The sequence below is a fragment of the Odontomachus brunneus genome, unplaced genomic scaffold (genome assembly GCF_010583005.1).
Source record: "Odontomachus brunneus isolate Ranch 3 - 2012 unplaced genomic scaffold, Obru_v1 Obru_scaffold_021, whole genome shotgun sequence".
Lineage (NCBI taxonomy): Eukaryota > Metazoa > Arthropoda > Insecta > Hymenoptera > Formicidae > Odontomachus > Odontomachus brunneus.
Genome location: NW_022639471.1, coordinates 2,747,890 through 2,772,520, shown reverse-complemented (window position 1 = coordinate 2,772,520; position 24,631 = coordinate 2,747,890). Strand labels below are relative to the sequence as shown.

Below are 24,631 nucleotides of genomic sequence, written 5' to 3'. Positions count from 1 at the left end.
TTTTATTTTCAACAGGTACGGTGCATTCCTACATCATTATTTGTACTTTCTATGTATTTTTTTAAGTAAAAATTTATAAGGATATTATTGACTTTATTGTTTCTTACAAAAAAGTTATAAAGATATCGAGATAAAGAAATCAATAACTTGATTTTAGAGATTTAAGTCAATGCTGTGTTGCTTCATGTCTAGAGAAAAGAAATGGACACAATCATAGGATGCATGCAAAGAACCGCTTTATTTATATTGAGTAGGCCGTGCGTTGTGAGAGGCGAGGGGACTCACAATAATCAAACACTCTGACTTTTGAGAAGCAATTAAGTCAATATAACTTTCCTTTTTATCCTTATAACTTTTTAATTAAAAATATATATAGAAAGTACAAATAATGATGTAGGAATGCACCGTACCCGTTGAAAATAAGATATTGTAGTATTAGCCTGTTTTGAAAAATGACGCATAAGATCAAATGATTCATTGTAAGAGGTCGTACCTTTGGAGACTTTTTATCAGAACGACAAGATCTACAACATATCAAATCTTCAGCCAATTCGACCGAAATTCAATTTCCATAAGGTTTGTGCGGGGTCTTTTGAGTGAATGTTTTCACTCGGAATTGAAGAGTGAATCATAAGAGTGAAGTTTATCCCGCTGATACAGGAGCATACTCGCTTTAATCGACTGAAATGTTCGCTTATATTCAGAACTCACTCTGAGCCCGAGTAAAACATTCACTCCCGCGCTGCAAGAGTGGCAGTATTTTATCCATCGCTTCGAGCGAAGTGTTCGTTTTCAGTGAGATTCCACTTGAGGAAATTTCGAGAGTAACACGCAGCCCTACATCACGTAGCGCGATTCTTACTCCAAGCCGGGCAGCTTCCGTTTCGAGCACATCGCGTAGAATCGAAGGGAGGAAGCGCTCTTGCGAAATACCATGCAGACGGGCGTTCGCGCGAGCGAATAACATGTCTCGCGCGATAGAATAACCATGTGTCAATTTCGGAGCGCGCGTCCCGCCCGTAATTCCACGTCGGGCAATCGGAGAACTTGTAACGCCGCGTCGGACGTCATACCTTTCGGCCATTCGGTACGGATTGGTGTGTTTCCTACTCCACGGCCCCCTCGACTGGCGCCACTCAATTTCCCGTGCGCCAAAGACTCAGTCGGCTACCCCATTTACCTCTATGCCTACGCTCGTATGCATTATAATAGGCGGCGCACGTATTACATCGAACATCGCCGTAATGTTCGAATCGCGGTCTCGCCTAATAGAGAATGACGCGCCTATCCTTCCGGTGACGAGCGTGCGCATTACGGAGACGCGATAACCAGCGTTGTGTTTTCCGGTGTTTATTGTAAAACGAAACTTTCGCGCGCTCAATTGGTGCAGAGAGATAGGCAGATAGATAGTTTATTAATACCTTTGGGTATATTGACCCTTTAGGATAATACAATGAAGTATCTTAGTGTTTTAAGACTCCTGGTCTCTCGCAATGTTTATCTCTTTTTAGTGACGTCAGAAGCGAGAAAAATGCATGCTAAAAATTCTTGTGAAATACATTGAAAAATATATTATATATCCATAAAGTGACACTTGCAATCGATTAAACAAATTTCTAAGATATTCCGTGCACTTCTCTTTTGCTCTAACAATCAATAATTTATTGTAAATTAATCTGAATAGAAACAGGCGAAGAAATAGATTAAGAAGATGAATTGTATGTTACGTTAATTTACGACAAATTATTGATTGTTAGAGCAAAAGGGGAGTGCACGGAATATCTTACAAATTTGTTTAATCGATTGCAAGTGTTATACTTTATGGATATATATTTTGATTTCAACATATTTCGCAAGAATTTTTAGCATGCATTTCCTCGCTTCTAACGTCATTAAAAAGAGATAGACAACGCGAGGGACCAGAAGCCTTAACGGCAATGTGGATCAGGTAGAAAAAGAAAAAATTGCCAAGGGATTACCAAAACAGAACAAAATAACATTAGGATTGTATTTCAATCCTCCTTTTTGAGGAAATTTTTACTCAATACCTATAGTTCATGTTACATATACTATAGAGTATCGAGTCAAATTTCCTCAAAAACGTTTTGAAATGCAATCTAGAAGAATAATTTAAAATAGCATAATTTGAAAAGAGAGACGGGAGCGCATCAGTTATTAAACGCAATGTGAGAATGAAAATATACAAAAGAAAATATTTTTGATAACGAATGGTCATAACAAAATTATTTCATAGAGAGAAGAGAGAAGAAAAAAAGAAGCGTTTTTATTAAGCGCTCCGGGACATTGTTTCCTCAAACGCGGTAAATAACACATGCAATTAGTCAAATAGAAATATTTGTCGATGAAAAGTTAATGATGGATTGATGATGCTAATTATGGATAATTAAAGTAACAATGCAACTTGTGAACACATAATAAAGCAATGAAATAATGGGAAAGTGCAGAAGAAATTGTAGGTGATTGCGATTAACCTTTCTGGTTAATGTCATAAGAGATACGTAAAAGAGAAAGTGTAATTTATAAAGATATGCGATACAATCGCAGAGCCACCGAGCATATCAGATAGAAATAGCAGATAACAAAAACGAATTAGGGCTTCGTGTAAGTGAAGTTGAGTCAATCTTTCCATAAAATTGATAAAGCAGTTATAGGTTACTTCTACCACGAGAGACAGAGAGAGCGAAAGAGAAACGAAGCAAAAGTTGCTCGTGACGCAAACGCAGGTATTTGCCGATGTCTCGGTATCTCATTTCTTTCTCCTCCGCGAAACAGAGGCTGATGGAATTTTTTATACTCGCCTCGTTGTTTGCACCGCTCCCGTTTGCAGTTTTATGCGTTGTTTGTCACGTTGGCCGACCGTTATTAGCGACGAAACTCGTTTATCGCAGATTTACGGACTTTTGGCTGGCTAGCTGCCTGGCTGGCTGGCGGATGCAAATGTGCACGCACGTTGTAAGTTCATAAATATCGCAATAAGCTCGCGGCGACGTCCTGCGAGACCGGTAATGATTCAGCGCGCGGAAGTTAGTTCCGAAATCATGCACGCGCGCGCGAGCGAGAGAGCGTAATTTATATCGCGAATGGACGAAGGTGGTTTCCGATGCGTCGGCCGTAATCCGCAGGTCGGCGGACTTCGCGGCTTGTTAGCATTCAGATTGAACGTGCGCGCGCTCGAGATTCGCCAAACCGGTAAACGTCCGGCCGACAAAAGCGCTTTATCGTTTACGATCGCGTAAAATAAAGTGGTTACAAAGCAAGTGAGCGAGCGCTGCGGCGAGTGGCGATAAAAAAAAAAAGTGAGAAAGGGGGCCGCGCGGAGCGGGGAAAAGAGAGAAAAAAGAGAGAGCGGGGAAAGAACGTCGATGACTCGCGAGCGCACGCGGCCGCCGCGTTTTCAGATTTTACGTAGCGCGCTAAACACTCACGGGGGAACGGTAAACGCTCGCGCGGTAAAAGCTCACGGCCATACACTTTTGGCGAGTGGCGATTATCAGTGCCGAACCCCGCGTCTGTATTATCGGGAAACAATAGCCGTTCACGTGGCGCTCTCGGCAGCCCCGGCACGTACGCTCGCGAACCACCCCCGTCGCGACGCCTATCTCGCCTGCACGGAGAGGGTATGTCTTGCTCGCGGTCTTATTTAACGCGGCCGAGAACAACATGGCCGGTATCGGCGGCGATTGAACGGCGCGAGACGAGGTCGCGAGAAGCGCGCGTTATCGCGCAAGTTAAATGGAAGTTAGACCATGATTTAACTAGATCGCGCCGGGAATACGGCGAGTCTACGCGCGCCATCGAGACGTATCGGGAACGCATTATCCCGCGAGAACGAGCTCCTCGCCGCGAAGAGAACGCTTGTGACGCGGGAAAAGGGATCTTGTTGTCAAAACGGAAATCTGCTACACCTAGGGTTACCAGATGAGCTCCGAAGATGAGGTGGAAGAAAATATATCGGGATTTCCTTTTTAAAGCACACGGAGGCTTACAAGTTCGTCTGAGTCAGTATGACAGTTGGATGAACCAAACGTGTTTTGCTTGAAGAGAGCAGAGAATTTTTGATCCTTATAAACCAAATTTGGTTGTAAGAACCAAAAACTCTGTTTCCTCCAAGCAAAACATATTCAGTTTATTCACTCAAAGGAAGCAAAACTTCTGGTTTTTATGAGCTAAATTCGATTGTAAGAACCAGAAACTTTGTTTCCTCCAAGTGAAATATATTTAGGCCGGTATATTCATAGTCGAATTTTATTTCAAGACCGTCTTAAGTAATGTCTTAAGATGCGAATACGGCTCTGTGATTGGTTCATGACATCTTAAGGCAGTACTTAAGATAATCTTAAATATAAGATCGAACTATGAATATCGGCCTTAGCCTGTTCATCTAAACACTTTTTGCTTGGAATAAGTAGAATTTCTGGTTTCTATGAGCCAACTTTAGTTGTAAGAATCAAAGAGTAATTCCGTTTCCTCCAACCAAGATACATTTAGTTTGTTTGTCAAATGCATATTGGTTAAAAAAACAGTATCTCTGACTCTGAACCAAATTTGGTTGTAAAAACCAGAAACTGTGTTTCCTGCGATCAAAACGCATTTGGCTCGTCGATTCAAATGTGTTTTAGTCGAAGCAAACAAAATTTCGGGTTCTTATAAGTAAAATTCAGCTGTAAAAATTAGAAATTTCCTCCATTTGGTTTGTTCACTCGAACGCTTTTTGATCAAAGAAAACAGCATTTCTACTGCTTTCTGAACCCAATTCTGCTGCAAGGACCGGAAACTTTGTTTCCCGCAATCAAAACGCGTTTGCTGCGTCTATTCAAACGCGTTTTGGTTGAAGGAAGCGGAATTGCTGGTTCTCATGAAGCAAATCCAATTGCAAGAACCAGGAACTCTGTTTCCTCCGACCGGAACGCGTCCGACTCGTTCGTAGCCAGGTTAAGTCAATGGAACTTTTATCTCCGCGTGCAGCGAATATATTCGCACTTCTCGATACGCGGCGAGAATCGCGAGGCGATCTTCCTTCCATCGGGTAGAAAGGGAAGAAAACAGCGCGACGTCCCCGCGCGGTAATAATAATCAACGAAGATGAAGTGAGAGAGCAAAAAGAAGGAGAACCTTTAATCGCGTTGCAACAGCACTCGCGGACGAGCGTTCTCGTCGCTGCGCGTTACATACGAAACACGCGATCAATTTCGCAATAGCCGAGCGTAGTAAGCTTTTACGCGAAACGCAATCGCGCGCCGCATCGGGCGAGGCTCTTCGCCGGAAAGCCTTCGCTATTACGAGGCGATATGTGCATGTAATTCCATATCCGTAGCACAAAGCGTCCCCCTGGACCCGCCGGGTTGCCGGGCTGCGCGTCTTTCCGGTCCGTCGCCCGCGCCTCGCCCGAGCGTTTGCGCGTTCGCGAGTTTCAGGAGCGACGACGCCGACGACGGCATCGTCGCCGGGCCTCGCCAGCCGGCAGTAAATTCGCGGCGATTGTTTAATTGCTTCCAACGATAACTCCCCCGATGCGACCTGGCGTAACTAACGCGCGCACGTCGCATAATTTAAGCCTTTCGGCTCCCCGAGCGGGACGGGCGAACGGGAAACGCCGCCCGGCTCGAAACTCACCCCGAATCCGAAATCCCCGGTGGATCGCGAGCACGACAAAGTGGGTGAGCGACGCCGGACTACATTAGAGAGATATTAACATACGTGGATCGTCCTGCTGGCAAGCGAGCTGGCCGCTCGCAAGTCGTTCGAGCACACGTGTCCGCTGATATTCGGCTCGTATGTATGTAGGTAGGTAGGCAGGTGGGTAGGTAGGTAGGTATGCCGACTACGTGCGGCGCAAATTTAACGGAGATATTCTCCGCCGGCGCAAGAAACACTCGTAATTAACAGATAACGGTCAGTAGGATATTAGTTTATCCACGAGTGCGACCTGACGCTGAAGGCGCGGCCGATATATCACCGGTTTTTTCTTCACGGTGTGATCGCGCCTGAATGCCCCGCTGCTTGCGACACGAGCGAATTGAAGCTCGCGTTTTGCAGCGCGCGTGCCGCGAAAGAATTGCTCTCGTATTTGGAAGTAAAATATGTATTCGGTTACATACGATTTTTCTGTCACCGCGTTTTTCGCTTGTGTCAAGTAGGATGTATTGGTGAGAGAGCACGACATGCAAGGGGCGATTAAATATTCTGGTTGCAACTACCAAACACTCGGTTAATCCCGTTTTAATCAAATTTTAAGTCGGTAATTTTAAGTACCAGATTTTCGTTTGGACGACGAAGTCCTCTCTTCAGCGCGATAACTCGATAATTTGTCCACTCTCCCATCGATTGTACGATTTTCGGTCTTGTCGGGTGGGAAGAGCTTTCTTCCTTTCGAGGATCAAAAACAGATCTTTCTTATAAATTTTTTTACAAGAACTGTAAGAGATATCTATTTGTAGTTTTGCACACATAATATCGTAAGCCTAAACTGTTTATAATAATTTTCTTATGTAAACATATTCAGAAGTACGAAAGATATAGAGCATTTCCGGAAAAGAGTCCGAGTGTGCGTGATTGGCAACTATGATTTCGCAGAACTCCGTGAACCTGAAACAGAAAAACGAAGATTATTAATCCACAGATCTGTAGCTATCGTTGGAATTAAAATAATAAAAAAAACATTCTGTCAATTTCTTTCTTAATAGTAGAAGAATTTTGGCAGAAAGATCGTCGAAAAAAAATTGACAATTTTGCATTAAAAAGATAGGAAAAAATTAACATATTCTAATTTCTCTAGTTTGAACTGAAGAGGGATGTGTATTACCCATAAGTGCAAACCAATCGACTGACTAGTTTGCTTAAGTCGTGAGCCAATTGCAAAAGTATTGTTCCGTATGTATCCGAGGAAAACATGTTTAAAGTTTTGCGTGTATGATAAAGTAAAATTTTGTGTACTGACGTGATTTTTATTCTAATCAGCGATTCCAAGTCCATATAACATTATTTCCTGGAACTCGTGGAACTAAGTTTGAGCTTCTCTTTTATCTCTCACAGCAGCTCGGTTATTATGCTCTCGAAACATTGGGAGACTGAGCGCATGCCGTACCGTTTCGGATAATCAGCTATGCTCTCGTCAGTTTTTGCTCTCTCAACTTTTTCATAAACATTTAGGGAAATATGCTTAAAAATATATATGTTCAAAACGTGCAATAAAAAGATCGAATTGTTTTGACCCGCGAAAAGCATTTCCCCCCTTAAGCTAATTTTGAGGGATAACGTTGAAAACTCACGTTTAACGTGAGATCGACGTGCGCGTGTCATTCTTTCAAAAAAAGGAGGAGGCACGAAGCGGCAAATTCATTTCGCCGCCTCCAAATCCGCTTGATGCTAGAAAAAAAGCTCATTTTCGGGGGATAATACGGGAGCTAATAAGAGGATTCGCAGCTCCGCGAGTGCGTCACTTGGTTTAACTCGCGGCGCTTTTTCGGAGACGCGCTCTCTGTCGGAAAAACGAGGAGGAGCCTGGTTTTAATCGCAATTAGCCGGACTAATTGCATGCAATTCGGATAATAATTCCAGTCGAAAAAAGCCGAATTTAAATGCACGCGCGAGCGCGCGCGCATATGAATCAGCATTTCCCCGAAGCTACGACGCGCTTTCGGGCCCGCCGCTGATAGAACACGCTACTCGGCTGGACACATAACCGCTCAACTTCCCCGCATTCTAGCCTAACTTTATTGGCGCCGGGCACCGGTGTTCCCGTCACCCTACTCTCGGACCTTCTCGCCAATTTCATTAGAGACGGCGGGACGATGCGCGAACGTGGAAGTCCGAGCGCGCGCACGCCGTATTTGCATAGTACACGCGTAAAATAAAAACAGACTCCGCTCGAGCGCGAGCACGTGGCTGGCTGGGCGATTTTTGTCGCTCCGCAAAAACCCACTTCGCTCGTAACTCTCATAATGTCCCGTTGGGTTTGATTTCGAGCGCGACACACGTTCGATTTTGCGGCGAGGCTCTCGTCACCTCGCCCGCTATGTAAATCGAGAGACGTTCCACTAAATAACGGCTTGTAACATCGATCGCGAGAGAGTCGGATCTGTTGTTGCGTGAGGAGCTCGCAAAAAAGTTGGTAGAACTCTTCAGTCATGTTTCTTCTATCAAGCCTCTGTGCGATTTCCGGATCACTTTGAGAACTGCCAGGCGCTCTCCTCCGTAATTTGCGAGAAAAAGGAAATTACAAATATCGGAAAGCTGTAACGTATTTTTAGTAGAAAATGGAGATCTTGAATGAAGAGGAAGAGTAGCACTATCCAAAAGTGACTAGCGAATTACATTAATAATAATGAAACGGCACGTGCAAGGCATTCGCCATCATTGCCCATTACTTTCCCATAATTGTCTGTCTCTGCGTCCGTAAAATGACTCATCTTATTCAATGCAATCATCGACGATTCGACAAAGTTCGAGTTAAAACAAACACTAGATTTGAAATAAATAACGATCACAGTGTAAGCTCACTAGAAAAATATCTAAAAAATAAACAACATTCATTCACGCTGGGTACCAATAATGTCTAGTTAAATCTAAATTCTTCAATCCAAATAGAATAAACATTTGCTTTCACGAAAAACTACTGTTTTAACAAAATGTATACATTCTCATTTGAGACAAAAATTGTTCCCAATGTAAAAATACGTATATTGACATGAAAAGCTAACGTTTGAACAAAATATATTTTTTCTCATTAAAAAAAAATTTTAGTGCAGAAACATATATATATACGCGCGTATATATTTTTGCCGATAAACGTGACGTTGGTATTTGCCGAACAGATCTGTTATTTGTTGGATATTTTCTTCTCTTAGTGCAAATAATTCAGAAATAATACTGTATTACAATATCCTTCTGTATTGCACAATGCCCGTGTATATGCTCCTATCTCGCATACCTTTCCCCTTCGTTATCGATTGCACATCAGCAGAGCCATGTTCCTTTTTTATTAGCTGATATATTGATTTATCACCCCACGAGAGAGCGTCTCTCTTTCCCCTTTGCACTCGCTGGCGCGTACTGTCGGTCGAAACGAATCTGCCAAAGAACCGCCTGAAAAGGGCTCGACCCGAGCTACCTCGACCTTGACAGCGTTCACTTCCGAATATACGTAGGCGTTTAATACTATTAGCGTAACTCGCCAGTCAGCCGGTTAACTGAAGAGGGTGACCGGAAGCACGGAAGGGAGAGGATACACGTGCACGCAAGCCGGGTTATTACCACCGTGCCGTGAAAGTAAATTAGTCTCGGTGTAATGAGAGAGAGAGAGAGAGATAGATAGATAGATAGATAGATAGATAGATAGATAGATAGATAGAGAAGGAGAGAGAGAGGAAGAGCGGGGAAGCAGCGCGGACGGGCGGAAACATAAGAAAAGCGCGAGGAATAAAGGCAGAGGAGAGAAGAACAGCATTTGCCGTCCTTGACGAGCGCGCGACGCGGAGAAGATGATTAACGATCCCTCGCGTTAAAGCGAGTCTTCCGTAACTAATTAGTTATCCTTCACGCACCCGCGCCGGCTCCTGACGCGCGGTAACTTTTGACGGGTATAAATAGCGGCGATAAATGCGAATTATAACAATGATTACCGGACCGGCGGAACTTGGTAATTGGCCACGGACTGGGGACGAAAAGTAAACGCCAGCACTGAGTGCGCGTTCCTTAACGAGCCCCGACGAGAGGCATCGAAAAAAATAGCTCGCCCAAACTAAGTTATCAGACTGGAGCGATTAATTCCGAGAAGAAATTCGCCGCGCGCGCGCGCGCGTCTTGCATGTAGATTCTAACGTCGCGAGATAGATTTCTTAACGAATGGCGCGCGCAAACTCGTAACCCGGGCCAAAACGGCCCGCGATTTCTCTCTCGTCGAAGTGTGCGTACACGTTACTTCTTGCATATTTCACATATTTCCGTGCGCTCTTAATTTTACTGCGCGATAAGTTTCCGCGATGACATGACGTGTAGGATATATCGGGAGAATATTCCGCTCGCTGTGTGTATGTGTGTGTATGGTCTTGGCAAGTCCTCAAATTCGGAAGGAAGAACGTGTGTGTATGTGCGTGTGTGTGGAAATATAAATCTCTCCGCGGGAGAGATTTCCCTCGTTCCTTACTTCAAGTCGGGTACGCTTTGTTCTCCAAAGACGAGCTCGAAAATTGAAAACGCGAGAACTCGCATAGAAGTTTCCCAACATTTTCCCAGGTACAGCATAGATTCCGATTAGAATGCCCGGATTTGTCTCGAAACTGGTCACCCCACTACCAGTTGAGAAATCCCCTTCTTGTTCCAGACATGAATTCTTTCCCTAGAATTGAAACAAAAATACTCTGGAAACTCATATCGCACTCAATAAAATTTAAAAAATCAGATATTTTTAAAACATTTCATCGAATAATGAAATTACTTAGAAAGTCAACGTATGTTTGGTTCAATTCTAAAATAAAAATAAAAACCAGAAAGAATATTGAGGGAAAACTTTAGTTTCTCCACTTTTCGTTTCAGAATCGCATTTTGAGATATTAACTTCTATGGAAATTTTCCAAACATTTCAAAATATTCCATAGGTTCTAATTAGATCATCCAAACTTGTCCCAAATATTTTGCAATACTAATTGGGAATCTCATTCTATAATCCCAAGTTGATTATGCGAATCTAATCCCAAGTTGACTACAGAAAATTTCCTGGGATCTAATTGGGATCTATTCTAATTTCTCAAGTAAATAAAGTTACGATTGTAAGTGGAAAACCTAAATAGATTCCATTTGCTCTGTTCAACGTTTTCCTAATTTTTGTATCGGTTTCTATTTTGTATTTAAATTGAATAAAATATCTGAATGTATGAATTGATCATATAGAATAGTCTGAATATTTTATACGACCCTGACATTACAAAGTAATTACAAATAATTATAATATGAATATTTGGATATTTATTGTGATGTTAAGGTTATAAAAATAAAAATATAATATATAATGTTTTATTCAAGACATTTATAATTTACTTAATTTATTTATTTAATTTATTATTGTATTATTTAATTAATTATTTTAATGTACTGAATTAATTTTATTTCAAAAAAAGGCTGAACAAAATATGAGTTTGAGTATTTACACTTTTTATGTATTTATAAAATATACCTTTAATACTAAAAACGTTCCAAATATTTTGTTTAACATAAATCTAAAAGAGAACAAAACGATACGCCTATTTGAAACAAACTTGAATAATCTTATTGAAATTTATGCTGTACTTGATAACGTTTGGAGGAAATTTCAATACGGGATCAGAAGTCATAACATAATTTAAAGCAATCAGACTGGCTCGCAATTAGATCGCAAAAAATTTTCTATATGGATTAGATCCGCGTTTCGCGTAAAGTGCGCGGGGAGGACACGTCAGAATTCGAGTAGAGACACGCCGTACCTGTTTCCGACAGGACGAGACGCGTGAGTCGCTGAAATCAGAACGGGAAAGCAAGGGAAAATCCGAGAGCCAATAATTCCTCGTAAATTAGTTTGCTCGGCGAAAGATATCCTTCTCGATCGCGGGCGCGGCCTGACTTCTTCATCTTGACCACATAACCGAACGCGCGTTCGTCTATTTCCGAAGGATCAACAAGAGTTAATGCACACAGCTACCGTGCGGCCCCGCAACTTCCGAACTGCTGCCTGCACAATTGTAGGTGCACGGGGGTGCGCGCTTTAGCGAAACTCACCGAGCGAGCCATAGTGTTCCCTCGCGCCAATCGATATTCGATACGACGATCAGTGTGGCCCGACTCTTGTAACCAGGCCACACCTAATATTTTTCTTGGGAATGGATTCTATTTCAGAGTGTGTATATGTATATATATATATATATATATATATATATATATATATATATACATATGTGTGTGTGTGTGTGTATATCTGGTCCATATGTCGAATCGCCTATACTCCGTATACAATGGGGCGCGTCCCTTTTTCTCCCCACTCTTCTCTGTCCCGAATATATATAACCCCGACAATTATCTAGGCGCGGAACTTCCCCGACGCGATAGTTAAAATCTAACCGATAACACACCACGATATTAGGCGCGCACGTACTCTCACCGACGAGCGTGAACTTCGTAATGCGGAATAATGTATGTGCAACTTCGGTAATTGCTCACGTGACTGTTTCTTCTGTCCCGTAACAGCGCAGTTTACAATGGCTACACGCGGCGTGACACACGAGCTTAAATCCTTTAATGGCTCAAGTACTTAGGGCGAAGGAAACAGTTTCGTCTACACACTCACATTGACCGCCGGTAACGAGAGAGAGAGAAAGAGAGAGAGAGAAAGGGGGAGAGGGAGGGAGAGAGAGAGAGAGAGAGAGAGAGAGAGAGAGAGAGAGAGAGAGATGGGGTAGGGAGTAGAAACGGCGGAGTTTACCCGCCGGCCATCTCCGTCGAAATTTCGGGAAGGAATTTTTACACGTGGCCGTTATCGTTTCCGCGACGAACCGGACTCACCGATCTGATAACAAATTGAGAGAATCCGCGCCCGCTTTTCCCGGAAAGTTGTCACATCGCGCTCACACGTACACATGCACGCGGCGTGTAAGGGTGCAAGTCGAAAGCAAGGATCGCGGAGTCCTTGGCTCCGCGGTGGAATTCGATTAAACTGGCTGGCTGGGGCGTTCGAGTTTCTTAGTCGAATTGGAAGATTCCACGAGCACTCCGGACGAGCTTGGACGGAGCGTCGCGGGGGTGGAACTCGCGGATAACGCTCCCTCGCCCGTTCTTTCACCCTAAGCCCACCGTTGCGCGGCGTTCCGTGGCCGACTCTCCCCCGCGCTCCTTATCCGCCCCCTGGCTAACTCGTCGGGCCAATTAGAAAAAACTTCGACCAGAGGCTTCCGGAACGGGATTACTTTGATCCCGGCGACTTTGGCTCGTCGTGCTCGCGGCCGCGACGACGGCGACGGCGACACGATCGCGTTGGGGATTATAAACTTCAGCCCTCCGGATCCTACGAGAGACGTGTTACGCCGCTCGTCTATCACCGTGCAAAAACGACCGCCGTCTCCGCGAATTCGTGTCGCTCGCGCGAGCCTCGCTGTTCCGGATCCTCCGCCACTCGGTCTCCACGTTGTTCGTCTTCGACACCGGCCGATCCTCCGGGACACGCCGTCGCAGCAAACGTTGCCCCACGATGCGCGCTAAAACACCCAATTGTTGATCCCCCTCAAGCGATGTCTACAATGACAGCTTAAGCCATAAGACTTAAGCTTTAAGTCTTAAGTCGTAAGAAATTTATCAATCACAGTCGATTGTTTTCCTCATAAAGTCTTTTGGCTTAAACTCTCATTGCAGACACCGTTTTGATCATTAACACTCGAGGAAAATCGGACTTTCCTTGCGACCAGACCACAGCGGTTGTTTACAGGTTTGAATATTGATCTCTTTTTTTTGGAATCATTCAGAGCACACAGAAAAAGAGGATATTCTTGGCTGAAAAATACCTTTGTTTTGGCACGTTAATCTCCAAATGAGATTAGCAGCGGAGATTAGTGGAGTGGTTAAAATATAGTGGATACCCGACGCGCATTGTGCCGCCAGTCTTTCGCGCGCGCGATTCTCTGCCCATTTATTTGATATACACGACGGAACAAAAGGCGGAGGGGTAATGATCTGATGCTCTGGCGCTTCATACACACCCCCTCCTCCCTCTTCCGCGCCACGAGCACAGGGAGAAGGAACGGCCGCAAGCATTAAACAAAGTTAAGTTACTTGATCGTAGCTTGAAACAATGTTTGAGCATATCCGTTTCAAGTGGGCAGGGCAATCTAGAACATAACGCATATTGAGAAACATCATTCTCAGTCTAATATTCCGTGTTTTTCATCAATAAAAGTTTTTTTGAATAACAAGAATATATGTTTTTTTCTTCTCGTTGAATCTCATACAAAATATATTCTTCTATAATAACGTATCTCTGCTTAACACTATGTGATCTCATTTGAAAATAAAAGTCTTGTCAAAAATATTCCCATGATATTTCCCAACAAGCAAATGTTCTCTTTTTCTGCGCGCAGGCAATAAGTTGGCATGAAAAAATCAGATTTTCTTCCAGAGTGTGAATGACTAAGAGGATGCCAATAATTGAGTGTTTTATCCCATGCGTGTTAACGTGAAAATTCTCTCCCTCTCTCCCTTTGTTAAATAAATTTCCATTTATCTGTCTGTCTTTCATCCTCTCACTCAGTTCGTAACGGCGCGCGGCCGCGAAGCTGTCAGGACGAGAAATCGCGCGGATTTTTTGCGGAGCGGAACGTTAAACTACGTGGAAGCGACGGCGATGTTACTCATCCCCCGCAGCGACCCGGCCGCGGGTACGTCTGGTTCATTGAAACATCGAAACGTACGGAGAGAGCAGCGGTCGAGATCGCTCGCGCTCTCATGCGCCTGCAAAGCCAGTCCATGGGCAGCTATAAAAAAGGTTTACGGCAGGTAAAATTCCGAGAGCGCGGCCCGCGTATACCGTCTACGTTATGCCCAAATAGTGGAGTGGTTAAAATATAGTGGATACCCGACGCGCATTGTGCCGCCAGTCTTTCGCGCGCGCGATTCTCTGCCCATTTATTTGATATACGCGACGGAACAAAAGGCGGAGGGGTAATGATCTGATGCTCTGGCGCTTCATACACACCCCCTCCCCCCTCTTCCGCGCCACGAGCACAGAGGGAGAAAGAACGGCCGCAAATTCGCCGCGGAGATTTACGCCTATTTTCGCAACCGGCCCGATATTTCTGGCCCGGAAGCACGCCTCTCGCCGATACCACACGGAAAAAATCCGATCCTCCTTGGAATATTTATAGTACGCGCGCGCTTACCTTTAATTAAATGGGAAAAAAGGCTCTCGCGCGTGCACAATTCACGCCGGTATATGTGCGAGCGATGCGCTGAGATCTGCGGTGTGTACACGACAAAACGGACGTTTATTAAAAACAGCGAATACCCGCCGCGTTCGTATTGTTGTTGATATATGTATAAGCTCTACGCCCTACGGTGTTTTCTCCGTCAATATCGTGCCAAGTGGGTCTCGCCAAAGGGAAACATATTATTTCAAACCGGATTCAGTCGAAATTACCACCACATATCTCTGATACCAATTTTGCAATTATGATAATTTCACGGCTACTTTCATTTCACTTTTTAATTCGGTCGGCCTCGCTTTTGCTCTGAGCAATCTCAAACATCGTATAGCTTGTGTTTATATTTAGCCCTCCACGCACGATCGTACAATCTGAGTCTGTCAGAACCGAGTAATTTTCACTCTACCGTAACGTTGTTGAAAATCAATATTTTTGCATATATTCTTTTTCTAGAGATACAAAAAAGCTTCACTTACAAGACAGTAGCGCAGTAAAATCCAAATTTGTAGGCAGATGTGCGTTGTTTTGAAACTTTCCCGAACTCTTTTCGAAAATTGATATATTAAAAGAAAAAATACATAAAAAATAAATATTTATGCGGTAGATATTAATAACATATTTACTTAAATATAAATTCTCTTTATACAAAATAAACCATTGCTTTCATGGAAAGGTTTCAAGAAAATCTGTATTTTTTATTTGAAGAAAATCTCTTTTATATTAACATTAAATAAATATGTCATTAGTACCCATCGAGAGTAAATATTCCTTATTTCTTGGATTTTCTTCTATCAACGTGAGCAATCAGATATTCGTTCGAGTCTCAAAATCCAACATTGCACGCGGAGGGTTAAACGCACACGGAACATATTGTCCCAAAATAAATTTCGCACTATTGGACGTGTAAGACCCAAAGAAATCGAAAAGGTCAATCAGTAACCGAGATAAATCTTCTTTAAATCCTCCCGGGTAAAATTGCGGAGGTCCCGATAGTCACGTGGTCTACTATCGTTCCCTCTCGAGCGACCGTCATTATTCAGGCCCGACTTGTCGCGATAGATACCCTCCAGACTCGGACTGATCAATAGTTGTCGTCGGCCGAATGATTTAGACCCGTCTTCGTAACGCGCGCATCCCACAATCGCGCGATAGTCGCCGTTGTCGATGTGTGTCGGCGTGGGGAGGACCGGGCCAGGTCGCCCCGAGGGTTAAGTTGGCCACACGTGTGAGGTTCATGTATTGTGAAAGCGACAGTGCGGGAAAGGGATCGCAGAGTGTTCCTTTCAAGGCGAAGGTGCTTTGCCTACGTTCTAAGAGAAACATTCTGCGATCCCATTGTTGCTCTCGCAATAAATACACAAACCAAAGGCACGGCGCCCTCGGGCCGACTTGACCCGCTCTCGCGCGATCGTTCTCGCGCGAGCCCGTCGCGCGGCGAAAAAGAAAGCGGGTTGCGCGGCAAGGCGCGGCGGGACGAAGAGGCTCGATTAATCATATGAACAACTTTAGCCGGCGGGCTCGCGCGCGAATTCAGGGCGAGGGCGAGGTTGTGACGCGGTGGCGAGGCTCGGTGGCGGCGACGCGGGGGCGAGAGACGCGCGGAAGGGACAGGCTGGAGAGCGGTGGCTGCGAAACGGCGGCTGCTCCGTTCGAAATTGTCACGATGATAAATCGCGTCGGTATCGTATATCTTGGTGGCGCGTCTCCAAGCACTTGCACACAGCATGGCCGAAGCTATATTTTTCCCGCACGGATACGCGCACGGCACGTGCGGGGCGCAGCGGGCGCTCGCGGGGCTTCGGCCATAGATCCGTGTACATTTGTAGATTTCAGCGTGTACTCATCGAGAGAACGCATGCCGCAACTTTGTCATGCACGCTCGGCGAACAATGTCCCGCCGTCGCCCCCGCGTCCTCGCGGGAAACGCTGCAGATCCGCGATCAAGTGTATCCGAGCAAACCGCGCTGAAATATCTGCGTCCGGGAGCACGTAGCGCTTTTCGGCGGGATTGAGATTTACATCGCGAAATTTGTAAAGTGATCCGCGCGCGCAGATGCGTTCGGAGGCGGAAAGATTGCCGACGCTTACGGCAGAATTGGATTCGACGGCGGTAAATTTCTGCCGAAAATACGCCGGGCTCTTTAACCCATTTGTGTCATTAAATTTGGAAAAATATGCTCGTATCGTTGAATTCCCTTTTCTTTCCGACATTGATAGATCGACATTGAAGGTGATCAAACGAATCGTAAGCACATCATTTTTCTGATTCGATCCACCTTCAGTAAGAAATCGCGATCGGCCGGTAAAGAAATAAATCCGGGTATTTTTGCGATAATATAAAAGACTCTGACCCATTAGAAGCTTTGAACAAATATATTCATATCATTAAATTGTTTTTCCCTTTCTTTAGATCGACATCGAGTATAATAACAGATCGAAAGCATATAATTTTTGCGATTCGATCCATCCTCAGTAAGAGATCGTAGGGGGAAGAGGTAATTCTGGATATTTTTTGCGAAAATATAATAGGCTTTTTAATTTATTTAGGAAATTTGAAAAATAAGTTCACACATTGAATTCGTTTTTCTTTTCATTAAGTCGGTGTAAAGTGTAATAAAACAGATCGAAAACACATGATTTTTGTAATTCGATTCATCGTCAGCAAGAAATCGATTTGAAAAAATTCTTTTATGCTTTTATTACTCCAAGTGAAAGAGACAAATATTCGCTAATAAGCTAACAAATACAACACTAAAAAGAAATAATCCGATAAAAAATTAACAAATATTTCAATAAAAAATTAACTAATATTTATAACGGATATTTCCGATCAATTTTTATTTCCTATCAGGATATTCGATTAAATTTTATCGGATACTCCCGACCATAATGGCATTTCATCAGATAAACCGATCAAAAAATTATGAACCAACATTTCTCATCGGATATTTCCTGATCGGATACAAAAATTCATTAATATTTTGATCGGAAATATCAGTTTGTTAATTTTTTATCGGGTAATTTCTCTCAGTGAATACAAGTACTCTCGCGCGCGTCCGTGAATCTCATTTAACGCGCGAAGCTCGGCTCATCACTAGGCCGAGCGTGACAGAACATAATTTTCCGAGACTTTAATGCCACCGCTTACGTCCCCGGTCGTTTTGACCGTTTTTCCAAAAACTCTAATCCGAAGATTCGATTATAATATACCGTCGTGTGCCCGAATAAACATCCCTTCGGCAAACACGCGCGAGACGTTCTCTATCCTTCCGGTGCCTGGCTCGAAGTTCTACGCCGGCAAACAACGCGGCGTTACGTTTGCCGTAGTTGTTGAAGTGAAAAACAAATATTGTCTGGTGTTTGGACTAGCACGAGGCAGCGCTGCGACGTTTCGGACGGCGGCTTGCTCGCAGTTGCAGAACGTACGTGTCATTATCCTGAGTCTCGCTAAGCTCCATTAGAAACTAAATGCACCGCGCTCCTGCCGGCAAACACACTGAATCGCCCTGGTAAATCTGACTGATTATGATGACGCGGTATAATTGCGCGCGCAAAATTTTGCGGGAAGTCGATCGAAAAATCCCTCGATGATTCTGACGTCATTAAGTAATAGCGAAAGAAAATCGCTGAAATTTGACAATTAAGCCGTCTGAAAATCAGTCCTGAGCTTCGGCAGAGTTATTAGTTCTAATCTAGTTGTTGATTGTGATATGACACGCTCTTTTTCTCTGATACGTTCATTTGGCGATAACAGTAGTCAAAATCAACTATCGGCTCGAACGCGACTACAAGCGTAAACGGGTGACATCAACGGGCTTAGAGGGATTAGAGGGTCAGATTGCCTGAAAATTGTGCTTGTTTTTTCACAATTTTTTTATGACAAACTGAATGAATATGCGAAAGTATTATTTTGATGTGTATTTATACAACATATAAAGAGAAGAAAAATATAATTTTGATGGTCAAATGCTTAATATAAATATATTTTACATGCAGTTAAAATATATTTCGTTTTTTTTTCAAGGTCGTCATTTTGTAGTAATATTTTGATTCTCGGTGGTTCAATTAAGCTGAATTTTAGGTAAAAAATTTCCGTAAGCTTGTCGTTATCGTGTGAAACACTGACAAATTCGTGAAAATATTTAATTTTAAAATATTAATTTTTTTACTATAAAAGAATAGAAAATTTAATAATATTTCATTAAGATATTTGCAATTTTATTAACTTTTACTCAATTTCTGTTATATTGGTTCACACGATAACGACAGGTTACGGAAATTTTCTATCTAAAATTCAGCTTAATTGAATCACCGAGAGTCAAGATATTACTGCAAAATGACGACCTTAAAAAGAAAAACAAAATACATTTTAACTACATGTACTATACACTTATATTGAGTATTTGATTATCAAAATTATATTTTTCTTCTCTTTATATGTGTTGTATAAATACACGTCAAAATAACACTTTCGCACATTCATTTAGTTCGTTATAAAAAATTGTGAAAGAACAAGCACGATTTTCAGGCAATCTGACCTTCCACTCCCCTTAATGCGTGCCTTCGCGAAACAGCGAGTGCAACTCGAGCGCATCCTGAGAAACACTCGTGGAGGCACGGCGTTGCAGAGCGACGCTTGCTGCGGAATTCACGCCCGGTCTGACCTGAATACTAATGTTCGATACATATATCTTTATCATACACAGTCTTGTCCAAGAATATATCTTTAAATTGCAACGGCAAAGGGGAACTGCACCATCGCGCGCTCCTGCCCTTCCCTCAATGGTAAAAGTACATTTTCTCTTTTAACATGCAAGTGTTGTAATCACGAACGCCGCCATTTTACTCGCCGTTTTTGCAAAACAATCAAAGGATGCATATTTAAGTCGTGAATGCGCGAAGTCCATTGATGCGCGATTATAACCGACTTTAGTGTAATTAATTTAATCGGAAATTAGAAACAGCTTATTTATTTCGTAACTCCACTGAGAGAGATTTCCAAAAGATATTTAATTCGGTGGATACTCTGATAATATGTTTATTTAAATAGGATAAACAATCCTATTGAAAGGCTAAGGTTTTAAAAAATGTATATTCTCTTATTTGAAAAACAGTTTGTATCAATTTAATATATATCAAGTAATGTTACAAGTAATGTGCATTATTAGTACTCACTGAATAAATATTTGTTATTTTTTAAATATTTTTTCTCTTTCAGTGTGTCTGTAAAAGTGTTATTTCGTAACTCCGCTGAAAGAGATAAAGGATATTTAATTCGGTAGGTATTTTGATAACATGTTTATTTAAATGCGATAAACAATCCTCTTGAAAGGTTGAAGTTTTAATAAATGTATTCTCTTATTTGAAAAACATTTTGTATTAAATAAATATATCAAGTAATGTTACAAGTAAAAATGTGCGCTATTAGTACTCACCGAATTAATATTTGTTGAATATTTTTTCTCTCTCAGTATGCCTGTGAAAGATTTTGCAGCGAAAATTGCGCGACCGTGAGTGACTCAATATTGCCGCACGTACGTTAATCTTAGCGTGTGTCGAGTGGGCGACTTTGCTCGTTAGCTGGGAAATTACCAGGCGGTAGCACGCAAGAAATGTCACTTTGGGCTGTTTGAGCGGCGCGTCGGTCAGGTGATTAATTATACGACGAAACGCACGGTCATCCGAAGCCACAGACAATCGAGGGCCGCGATTGCGGAGGCCGCACTAAGATACATTCTGGTGCGCGCTTAATCGATATTCCGACTAATTGATGCGCGACACGATTAATAATTACAGCGGTTCGTCGTGCGTCAAATTGCCGTCTGCGAGAAAGGTTGATGAATTAACCGGCCATCTGTATAACGCTAATTTTAATGTCTCTGAACGAGTTCGTCGACGATAAACACCGTTACACCGAGAAAAAATGTATCTGAAAGTTAGCAAATATTTACTTGGCGGATACTAACAGAGTTTTACTTAAATTCTTTTCTTGAAATGGAATAAATAGTGGTTTTCATGAAAAACTAAAGTTTTTTTTAGGGTTTCGAGAATATGTATATCTTTTTCTTCGGAACATATTTTATGTTAGTATAAATAAATACGCTGTTAGTACTCGCCAAGTAAATATCTACTAATTCTTTAGTATTTTTGGTTTCAGTAGAAGTAATCGTTGCTCGCGCTCGATTTAACTCGGCATTCAGCTGGCCAGAAAATTGTTGGCAGTGCTAAAGGCGTACTCTCTTTCTCTTTCAAGAAAGGGGAGGAGAGAAAGATATATATTCGCGCTACTGTTATATATTAGGTTGGTGCAAAAAGAAGTTTGCCGTGTTTGTCAAATAAAATAGAAAACGAAAGTATATCCAATTTCGAAGGATTAATAATTGACAAATAACTAGAATAAAACTCGGCATTCTTTTCAACATCTTACAAAGACTTCCTATTTTCCTTCTGACACCATCTTATGAGAATTTAACAGCAAAATGACAAATTATTTGGACGTCCAAAAAATACAATCTTCAGCGGAAATCCTCTTGTGTATGGCTTCAACAGGACTCTTGTAAAACCAAAAGAAAAATATTCTGAACACAACATTCTTAAAGTCAGAGGATTTTCGTCTTTCATCTACAGTACGTCTTCTTAATAGAAATTTTTTAATAGAAATTTTTCCAGAGCATTCAAACATATTTCTCTTGATTCAAAAGGAACAAAGTTGGAATAATGTTTAGTAGATCTCCGATTAATAATCTATTTCATTAGAGGAACACTCTTTCGGTAAAAGTTTTCGCTTATAATGTGGGATTACAGAAAATAGCACTGCAACTGGAGTTCTTTTTCTTTAGGTGCTAGAATATTATCCTTTTAGTTTTAGAAGAATCCTCTTGAGGATGTATAAGAGGATGTTCGCCAAGAACAAGTTTGTATTTTTTAGGATCAACGTAAAACGTCTACACTCCGGTGATTCCTAGCTAGGCCGCGGGCGCGATTGATTGATTTCGCGAGTGGAAATCGAACGAAATGAGCACTAAATAGAACCATCAGTCGGTCGGCGGCCATCGAATGACGCGGTATCCCTCTAATTAAGTCTCGCCCGAAGAACACGTGCTGCACGCGAGAACCGCGCGCGCTGCCGCCGCGGTTGTAGGTGGACGCGGAAAACACGGTTGCAGGTTAATTTGCGGCAGTGCTAAACGAGGGGTCTGGGCAAGGGCATCAAGAAACAGGGCTAAACAAAGGCGGCGGGACGGGGAGGGGAGCGAAACGGAGGCGGATGAACGGCGGTAAAGCGAGGCAAACTCCAGAGACGCGACTTGAACTCTCGCGCGAACAGCGTAGCTAGTAGTAATTATCTTTGCAAGCGGGAAATGTTGTGCTCCCACCTCTACTCGCTCCTTCGGACATTTGATCTTGCCGATGGCGAACTTGGCCATTTAGCCGCAGCACGGACATTAAATTTTACTGCTTGTCTTGGCATCGCCCGCGCAAGACATACGATTATGACTGCCGAAACGTTACTTCCATTCGCTCGTGTACAGCGCAGCGAAGCGTGCCGGTCGACCACAGACAATCCGGATAAAAAACATCTCCGAGAGGAAAGCAACTTGCAGATTGCGAAACTAGAGAGAGAGAGAGAGAGAGAGAGAAAGAGACAGCGAGAGCGAAAACGAGAGTGGAAGAGGACGAAGGAGAGAGAGAGAGAGAGAGAGAGAGAGAGAGAGAGAGAAACAACTTACTGAACTGACCGGCCTTTGTGTCGCTGACACTCTCATAACCGCTGATTCTCTCTATCGAAACCCTCCTTTACCGCTAGGTCGGTTTTATCAAACGGAACTAGCCATAATTGCACGGCACAATTACAGGTTGCTTGCGGCTCGTTCTCGTTCTCTCTTTCTCTCTCTCTCTCTTCCTGTGTCCCCAGCAGCAGTTACACACACGTCTTCTCTTTCTATTGCGGCGTCTCCAACCAGCGACCGCGCGTCCAATCAGCACCTGGATTAAGTTAACTGCATCGGCACCTTTTGGATGGGCCTGTTCACAGCGACAGTCACCGATGGAGATTGCACAGAAAGAAAGAGAACGAAAGGCGCAGGACGTCACCCCGCCCGCCCGGGGACACTTGACTCCGTTACGATGGAGATGTCTGACGGAAGTGGCGAATTATAATTGGGGGAGAGGGTGAAGGGGGGGGGGGAGAGGTCGCATTCAAGAGGTCGGTCAACCGTGGTACAATGGCTGTTGAGAGCGGGGTCGATAGTGTGAAGTAGTCGCAGGGGCCGTCATTGCAGACGACTCGATCCGAGCCAGATGTGTGTAGCTGTAAAAAATACAGTTCAATTCGACGAATAAAAATATCATTCGTGCTCGTGACAGCGTTGAAAAGTAATCGGCGCCACAGTGGAAAGCGAGAATTACAGAGATAGAGAGAGAAAAAGAGAGATCACGCCGTGTAATACCGTATTGTATAAATTTATCTTGAAACTCTCTTCCTCACTTCCCCTCTCTCTCTCTCTCTCACACACACATACACACACACACACACATGCACACACATATACTCTTCAGCGTGCGCGCGAGAGATATAAAAGCAAGTTCGATCGGACCAAGTGTCGTACGTACTTTGTACGTAACCACTTCCACCCATTCAGCAGTCGGAGAAGAAGGTAATTACTTACCGCGCACGGGTGTGTGTTCTTCTGTTCCACTTCCAGATACGTGACAACGAAAGAGTCGTGAGAGACGAGAGGAGAAGAAGAAGAAGAAGAAGAAATAGTAGTAATAGTGGTAGTGGTAGAAGCGGCGTGTTTTATCTACGACAAAGCGAACGCTGGAGGATAAGTAAAAAAAGAAGAAGAAACAAGAAGAGAGGTAAAATATCGCGGGATGCAAAACACCGTTATTTACGCAGGTCGAGTTCGTACACTGGAGTGAAACGTACTTAACGGAGTCCCCCTTTTTTGCCGGACTATGATACGACGGCGTAAATTGCGAGTCGCTCTCTACTTAGAACGCGATCAGAGACCGGAAAATGCTACCGTGCAGGAAAGCGTTCAGGAATCTCGGTTAAAGCGGTGTTAAGAGCAGTTAAGAAGATAGCGCAAGCTAATAAGGCGGACGAGCGATAAGTACATAGTAAAGGGCGGGACACGTAGTACTCGAAGCAGAGCGCTGATCGTTCACCGATGTCGAAAAAGAGGGAGGGGGAGAGAAAGAGAAAATGCAGGAGAGAGGGAGGGAGAGCCGCATAAAAGCCGTGGCTGGAAGGACTCGACGGCTTTCATAACCGCTGGACAAGTTCGCGGTAAAACCGGTGACGGTAGATAACGACGAGTGAATAACACGCCGAGCAAAACGATGGGATAACTTCGGGTTGTCACATTATGAACGAGTGAGCTGCCAAGCCCCCGCCGTGTGGCCGCTCGTCGTAATGGGGTCATCGGCATCCCCTCCGGCCTTCACTCCGCCGGCAACCCCGTGAAACATTATGGCGAAGCATGACCTCCAACTTATGCACCGCTCGCCTCGATGGAGATACGCTAACGAGACATCGACGACATTTCCAAGCAGATGAAAATGCAAATTCCGTCGCACCGTCGTCGCGCGAGAGTCCGAGAAACTGCGCGCGCTTTCTCTCTCTCTCTCTCTCTCTCTCTCTCTCTCTCTCTCTCTCTCTCTCTCTCTCT

At 43.5% G+C, this 24,631-nt stretch overlaps 2 protein-coding genes across 9 annotated transcripts in view; one reads left to right on the top strand and one right to left on the bottom strand.

The window, feature by feature from the left end:
• Positions 1-24,631, top strand: part of LOC116842094 — a 422,139-nt gene that overhangs the window by 67,023 nt on the left and 330,485 nt on the right. The window lies entirely within an intron of this gene.
• LOC116842095 overlaps positions 5,784-24,631 on the bottom strand; it is a 332,290-nt gene continuing 313,442 nt past the window's right edge. For 3 of the 6 annotated variants that reach the window (XR_004377674.1, XR_004377673.1, XM_032810811.1), the window contains one exon: positions 5,784-6,606. Coding sequence is in view for 4 of the 6 variants with exons in the window: in XM_032810811.1 (XP_032666702.1) it covers positions 6,492-6,606 (115 nt within the window). In the remaining 2 variants the exon portion in view is untranslated. Of the gene's footprint in view, positions 6,607-10,165; positions 10,358-23,623; positions 23,759-24,631 lie in introns of all 6 variants that reach the window. The other 3 variants (XM_032810808.1, XM_032810810.1, XM_032810809.1) reach the window with 3 other exon arrangements.